We start from the raw sequence: 7,917 nt of genomic DNA on the forward strand, positions 1-7,917 counted from the left end.
CCCAGTTTTAAGAGTGGGGTAGTCTCCTGTGCTTAGTATTTTCTTAGAGGATGAACATTTGCTCTGTCTGCGACTTTCATAAATTTAAGAACTTCAGTCATATTTCACCTCAGTCCTTGGATTTTCTGCTTGAAAACTTCCCATTAGGAAAAAAAAGTCTATTCTCTGATGGAAGGTTTGAATTTCTTGGATCATTTTCATTGACTTTTTCTTCTTCAATTCTGTTTTGTCTTTGTTGAGTTAAGGCTTTCAAGAGCACCAGAATTCTTTCCTAATCTGCAAAACCAGAGGCAGATCAATTTATTTCTTGTGATTTTGGTATTTTCTCTTAACAAAAATCTTAAATGGAGCTAGGAGAAATAAACTCTGATTTGCAAAGCATGCCAAAGATGGTGCCTCACAGGTGGAATGCAAAGCTTTTATTAATGATGCCCAGGCTAATTCTGTCTGTAGCACAAGGGCTCAGAGAGCCAGCAACTTAGCAGTTTGGGGGGGGGGGTGTCAATGAAATAAATTGGGTCATAAAATATGCCTAGACAATTGGATAAAACTGGGACTTAGGGGGACTCCTGCACTCCAGGAAATTCTCCAAGTCTCCACTTATCCTCAAAATGAACAAGAAGCTTCAGTTTCAAATTGAGTGCATTTTCCATCCATGGATTGGCTTGTTTTGTTCAGTTTTACTTTGAGTATTTGAGGTTATCTTTTCGACGTAACAGCTAAACCCACGGCTTCCTTTCTCGTAAAACCAAAACAAAAAGGCTAGAAATTCAGGTGCCTTCTGTGTGTGCACATGTGTAGTACATACCTGGGATCAAAGCCAGCTATATAAAGTCCTTGATTCTGTGTGGGTTCAAACACATTTCAAAGCTTCAGGATCCTGAAAGTTTTCGCTCTGCTTCCTGAAGACCTGAACACCGCTCCCATAAAGCCATGGCTTGCTTTGGATTCCAGAGTCATGGGGCTCGGCTGGACCTGGCTTCTAGGACCTGGCCCTGTACTGCCCTGTTTTCTCTTCTCTTCATCCCCGTTTTCTCTAAAGGTGAGTGAGGCTATTGGAGCATGGAGGTGGAGGAGGTGTTTCTCCCACCTGGGTTTCATTTCTTTTAGCAGTCAAGGGCAGTGATTTATAGCAAATCCAGAAGCTAAAGGTGAGACTCCAATCTCCTGGCTTGGGCAGCTCTATATTCCAAGGCAGGCAGGGGACAGCTGGCAGCAGCAAATCAGCAGAGACACAGCTCTTAGCAGTTTGCTGGGCATGGAGTGGGAGCTTAATGAATACATGTGAGTTGGTCTGGGAGACATGAGCAATTTCAGACACTTCTATAAGATTAGAAGAGAATACTGCAAAGTTAAGTGATTTAAGAGAGAAAAGATACCCACCATCCTAAATCCATTTGGGCTTGGAATCAGGGTTAGCTCAAGATTTCCCTTTTTAAACAACACTGGTTTAGGCAAATTATGGGAAGTTTCTTTCCTACCCAATTCAAGGTTTTAAGGTCCTCTGATTCACTTTTATAAACGGATTAGCCTGCTTGTTTAAACTTTCAGCATTCTTTACTCAATGCAGGGTTTTAAGGTCCTCTTAATCAACTCTATAGTTAGCTAATTATTTTAAAAAATGAAAGCAATTTGAAGTAGTAAAACAAAAAAAAAAAAAAAAAGAAAAAAGAAAGGAAGAAAGAATGAATGAAAGAGAGAACAAAAGAATGAAAGAAAGAAAGAGCCATAGGTCTGTTTGGCATAAGATACTTAATTGCCGCCTGACTTATCTCTGGACTTTAGGTGCAGATTCCCCAGTTTTCAGATGAAATAAAGCTCTTTAGAGGTTGATACCTGGTCTGTTACAATGGTGTAAAATGGTGACCATTTTACCAGAAGGTGAATTTCAACCTTCTCTCCCTCTAGACCTTCTCGGTTGAAAAACCATGTGGTTTATGTAAAGTAGGTGCTCAAAAGATATTTGATTATTAATTTTTACTGTGTAAGAAATATTCATACACATTTTCTTATTTTACATGTTTAGAACATATAAAATACCAGAGAAATACCAGAGAAATAAGTTAAATTTACTTTTAAGAAAATTTATCTCAACCTGTAACTGGGATCCTCCCATGGTGGATATTGGAAAATTGCAACCAGATTTAGTGGTGATAATTGGGTGCTTGCCTCAGGGGAGGGCAGGAAACTTGGTCTTCTTCAAGCTTAGAGTCAACACAACAAATGGGCAGGATATAATGATTAATGCACAAAAAACCTTTAATACAGGGCCGAATTTGATTAAGTACTGTGGTGGAGTTATAATAGTACAAAGGATGCTCAGAGGGCAACTCTGATAGACAGAAATGAGTGTTGGGAAAGAAAACTACTGTCTAGCCAAACAGGGCTGCTGGATTAACCATGGCAATGGCTGCTGCCATATTGTTCTCTCTTCTGAGGACACAGGTTGTCTACTACAGGTGCTTGGGGGAAAGGACTAATGTTTTCAGAATAAAGTGATTTATACACAGGAAGAGGTGTCCTGGAAGCTCAGATTGGAGTGGTGAGCTGGGATCAGATTATGGAGACAGTGAATGTTATTTGTGTTTGTAATCAGTGGTATATAAGGCATGAAAGGGTTTGAACAGAATGAGTGACATGGTTCAATCCAAGTTTTGAGTGTCACTTGTGTGATTGATTGACTAGAGAGGGGCCCAGTTAGTTACAGGAAAGTAATTTGTCATGAAGCCACCATTTTTTAGATGATGTGAGCCTTTTTGTATGGAGAGCTGGCCTCCCTTCTCCTGTAGAAGCCAGAGGGAAAAGAACAAAGGAACACAAGGTGTTCAAGTGAAGGAGAGAGGGCGGTGGAAGAGGTGATGACAGTGGCAGGGGAAGCCCATAGAAGTAACAGCAGGGTTAACAGCAGGGTTGCCTCAGCCTACAGAGGAAATGACCCGGTGCCCTCGGCTCGGTGGCTTCCTTCATCAAGCAGCATCCCTCATTCTCTGGTAATAATGCAGGGAAGGGGGCGGCCGGCACCGTGAGCCAAGGCTCAGCTCCACGTGGGCGATTGAGGTCCAGGACCAGATCAATGTGGGCAGAGGTTATTACGGTATACTTTGAGGGATAAAGCAAGACTCTATACCTCAGCCTCCAAACTTTCCCCTACTACTCTTATAGGTCCTACAGCTCTATCATAACCTTAGAATACCAGAGTGGGAAGGCACTCTGATGTCATCTGATCTAATCCCCTCTTTTGCATGTGAGGGAAAAATGAAGCCTACGGGGGAGGCATGGCTTTCCCCAAATCACGTATTTCATGGTAGAGCCAGCCCTTCTCTTTGTCACATCAGTATTCTTCATGCCACAACCAACTGCCTTCAAGGCACTGTTTTCCAATAAGGAAGCACCTTCATGGAGAGTAACTGGAAGACAGTGGCGAGATGGAAGCGGTGCTGGGGTGGGTGGAGAAGGAAGGGGGTAGGGGAGCGTGATGGGTTTGTTGATTTGGGGAGAGAAAGGCTGACAGGTGAAACTGGAGGGGGCCATCAAAGATCAACTTTGCCCGGCCCGAGGGTTTTGCCTGGACCTGGTCATGGGCGAGCATGAGTTCATTGAGTTCCCTTTGGTTTTCCTGCTTTAGGGGTGCACGTGGCCCAGCCCGCAGTGGTGCTGGCCAGCAGTCGGGGTGTTGCGAGCTTCGTGTGTGAATATGGGTCGTCAGGCAAAGCCGCCGAGGTCCGGGTGACGGTGTTGCGGAAGGCAGGCGGCCAGCTGAACGAAGTCTGCGCTGCGACCTACATGGTGGAAGATGAGCTGACCTTCCTGGAGGATTCCACTTGCGCCGGCACCTCCAGTGGGAACAAAGTGAACCTCACCATCCAAGGGCTGAGGGCCACGGACACCGGGCTCTACATCTGCAAGGTGGAGCTCATGTACCCGCCGCCCTACTATGTGGGCATGGGCAATGGAACCCAAATTTACGTCATTGGTAAGCATCACTGACGACGCCTTTTGCATTGTTGTCTCTTCTTTGTGTGCAAACAGTTTTGCTCCTTGATTTCAGGTTGTTCTTGTTTAGGATTGTGGGAATTCTCTTTAAGAGTTCTCTGGCATACAGCATGGTAGTCCTACTCAGTATGGGTGGCGAGGCAAACGGCATTCTGTTTATAAAATAAAATGAGCTGGGGAAGGTGTTTTTCCTCCCGGCAGGTTGGGGCACTCACACTGGAGTGATACCCAGCATGAAATTTGGCCTTGGCCTTTGATCTGAAACTCCTGGCAAAGTAGCTCCAAGAGTCAGACTTACCTGGGGTCCAGCGATTCCATTTAGGGGTGGACATCAAGGTCTGGAAGCTTGAACTTCTTCCTTCTCTCACCAATGGGGGGAGTACCGCCCTAGAATTTAGAAAGCATCTCAGGGAAGCTCTGCTTTGTTCTCTGTTGCAGATCCAGAACCATGCCCGGATTCTGATTTCCTCCTCTGGATCCTGGCAGCAGTTAGTTCAGGGCTGTTTTTCTACAGCTTCCTCATCACAGCTGTTTCTTTGAGCAAAATGGTGAGTGCAGTGCCGACAACACACCATCCCTGGTCAGAATACCTTTAGTGATAACAACTGGCCAAATGATGCTGTTGAGTCGAGTTTTCTTGAGATGAAGCAATAAACGAAGAAGAGGAAGGACAGTGGTAAAGAACACACTAGAACCCTTGGCATTGGCCTTTGAGGTTTCTGGATGACTAATATTTTATATGAGTGTGTTTGACATTGAATGTTTGTGTGCTTTTGCACAGGGTTTCATTTTGAGTAGCTGAACAACACGGGGCAGCTGGTTTGCTCTTTATCTTCATGACAATTGTACTTAAGTTAATAACCCTGAAACATAAGTTTAGGTTGGGCAAAATGCTGCTGGAGAAGACCACAGGGGTGGTTAATGTCCCTCTGCTTTACCTGGAAGGCATCTCTCTGTGCCACCCTACTTGAGCCTTCCTTGACCAAGCTGTAGGCATCCACATAACACCTGCCCAGGGCTCCCTGTTACCCAGTCTGCTCGACTGGCAAGCCTTACGCTCTTCTCCAACCCAGTAAATGAGAACCCAGTTTTCATTTACTACAGTTGTTGTAGAAGAAGCAGAGGTATGGAATCCGGACTTCTGTCAAGATTTCTGACAGTCGCTTGCAACCTCCTTTGCCTGAGGCTGGCTTTGCCATCACAAACCTCTCCCTCCCCTTCCTCTCTCCCTCCCCTTCTCTTCCACTCCCTTACTCCCTCCTTCTCTCCCTCCCGCACCCCTACACTCTATTCCAAGATCCTCTACTCAATCTGTTCTGTTGCTGTAGCTTCTTTCTACCTCATTTGCTACAAAGTGCCACACTAACTACTAGACTAGACCTCAATTTACTGAGGTGATAAAAACTGGGAACTAATGTGGACCGAGAAAAAAGTAATAAAGAGTATGTGAGGAGTAGAGATGAGGCATGCTGTTCCCAAAGAGAATAATTGAAGTTTATTATCTTATCAAGCTCATCCCTTCACAAACAAGATCCAGTCCATTATCATAGGCATTTTGGGTGTTCTTTCTAAAGCTTTCTTGAAGTTTCTTTCTGCTATCTCCCAGTCAGGGAAAATGATTTCTATCTTAAGTCAATAGCACAGAGTTATTTACGCGAAATGAATTTTAATAGCTGAATCAAGAAAATCTCCTGGGGCTTATAATTCTGTATGTTGTGAACATCTATTTTTCAGTGGGGTAGGGACCCCATATTTGTTGAATCCTATTATAGTTAGAAGTGGCTTCTGTATTCCTCAATACTAATTACTGTTTCTTTTTATGTTTGGCAGCTAAAGAAAAGAAGCCCTCTTACTACAGGGGTCTATGTGAAAATGCCCCCAACAGAGCCAGAATGTGAAAAGCAATTTCAGCCTTATTTCATTCCCATCAATTGAGAGAACATTATGAAGAAAAAAGACTATTTTCCAATTTGTAAGAGCTGAGGCAATTCTAACTTTTTGCTATCCAGCTATTTTTGTTTGTTTGTATATTTGGGGGGATTCATCTCTCTTTAATATAAAGCAGGATGCAGAACCCAAATTAAGCGTACTACAATTTAAAACAAAGGAGCAGAAAAACAGAGCCGGGCTGGTTCTGTCACATCTGATCCAATTTTAGTAAAAGCATCACTTGGGAGCAATATGGGGATGCAGCATTACAATGTGGAGTCAAGGACATAAGTTAGGGAATGGTACAGTCCCAAGAAAGCAAAGGAAGAAGTAAGAGAGAGGATGGTATTGTATACATCTTGTATTTACCTGTGAGAAGTTTATAGCTGAAATGACGTTTTCAAGTAAAATTTTTATGCTGTGTTATTTTTCTTAACAAATATATAATTACATAAAGACTTTAAAAATACTCACATGGCTATATTTTAGCCAGTGATTCCAAAGGTTGTATTGTAACAATATGTATTTTTTATTTGATAGTATTGTGCATGGGGGCCACATGTGCTTTTGTGTATTTGCTGGTAGTTTGAGTATAAACACTATATGGCAGTGTCTTCCCACCATGGGTTCAGGGGAAGTTTTGCGGAGAGACTCAGGACACTAATACACCAGGTAGAGTACAAGGTCACTTGCCAACTGGCTTGGAAACTGGATAAGGTCATAGCTGATTCTTGCAGACGTGTTGGGCTGAATTGGTGTTGACATGGGCTTTGGGCTTTTATGCCAACTCTTTCCACTGGTTTGCAAGGAAGCCAAAGCTGGTGGTATCTGAGTTAACTTGATAGAGCACCTTCATCATAGAGAAAATGGCTCATTTCAGGAGTCTTGTGGGTATGAACCTCAAGGAAGCTCCAGTTCCATGGGGGCCCCAATTCCTTACACATGGTTAATGCCACAGACAGAAAAAAGCAGCAGATGGCAGAACAGGATGCGAAGGTCTCTGAAAACTAACACTGTTGGTGTTTTTTAACTTGATATTTTCCGTGAAAATGCAACAACATGTATAATATTTTTAATTAAATAAAAATCTGTGGTGGTCGTTTTCCAGAGTTGTTCTTGACGTTCCTTATATGTGAGTATCGTGTTTGAGTTTATTTTTGATTGATTCATTTAGCAGTTGGTTGAGTCTCCAATATTAGGAATACTGAGAACAAATCGAAAAAACCCAAAAGGGCAAATAATGCTTCATGAATCAGCCCTTTACCTGCAAGCCATTCTTGGAAGGAATTCATCCTCTGTCCTTTCGATTGCTTCACCACTGTTTGGGATATGAAGCGAGCTACCACAGCTACAGCAGCCCTTGATAAATCACACAGCGTTCCCTTTAGCACAGGTTCTTTACCCCCTCTTTCTCACCCAGACCTTTCCCAGCTCTACTCGAGCACTGATTACAGTTGCCATGGCAACTCCAGTGTTGTCAACCGTGGTCCTGGCAGCCATTTTGCTCTGCTTCTGTAGTAAACTGGAGCTTTCCCTTGCGGCTTCCAGAGGGACTCTTTCACAAATGTGAGGAACACATCCGCTCTGTGATTCTTGGTTAACCAGTATGTAGCCTCAGCCTGCTTGGTTTCCACTTAAGGTTTCTCATTCTTGACCTCCACATCCTGTTGTTGTTTTGTGCAACGATTCTCAGGGTGGCCAGGGATCACCTATAATTGAATCAGCTGGGTCACTTCCTAAAAATGCTGATTCAAGCGCTTAACCTCAGATGCACTGAATCAGAACCTTTGGGCGATGGGGCCAGGAGTTTGCTCTCCCAACAGCCTCCTCAGTGCTTCTTAGACCCCCCCAGGTTTTGAGGATTGCTGTTTAGGCAGCTCTCTCTCTCTTGCTCACTAAAGCTCTCTCTTTTTTTGCAAGCAAGTGCTAACAAACAAATGAGAGAGCACAAAGTGAGCATTCCAGAAAGATGTGTTAAATAAAAAGAAATAGGTC

General features: G+C 43.5%; 1 protein-coding gene across 2 annotated transcripts; it reads left to right on the forward strand.

Moving 5' to 3' along the window:
- The first annotated feature begins 933 nt into the window (after nucleotides 1-933).
- On the forward strand, nucleotides 934-5,928 carry CTLA4 (cytotoxic T-lymphocyte associated protein 4). 2 transcript variants are annotated; one of them, XM_061204142.1, is made up of 4 exons: nucleotides 934-1,042; nucleotides 3,626-3,973; nucleotides 4,432-4,541; nucleotides 5,824-5,928. In XM_061204142.1, the coding sequence occupies exons 1-4, from the start codon at nucleotides 934-936 to the stop codon at nucleotides 5,926-5,928; spliced, it is 672 nt and encodes a 223-aa protein (XP_061060125.1). The 2 variants fall into 2 exon arrangements, with proteins under 2 accessions (XP_061060125.1, XP_061060126.1); XM_061204143.1 differs by lacking the exon at nucleotides 4,432-4,541 and having other exon boundaries at nucleotides 5,824-5,891.
- The last annotated feature ends 1,989 nt before the right edge of the window (nucleotides 5,929-7,917 follow it).

Source organism: Eubalaena glacialis, chromosome 1 (assembly GCF_028564815.1).
Source record: "Eubalaena glacialis isolate mEubGla1 chromosome 1, mEubGla1.1.hap2.+ XY, whole genome shotgun sequence".
Lineage (NCBI taxonomy): Eukaryota > Metazoa > Chordata > Mammalia > Artiodactyla > Balaenidae > Eubalaena > Eubalaena glacialis.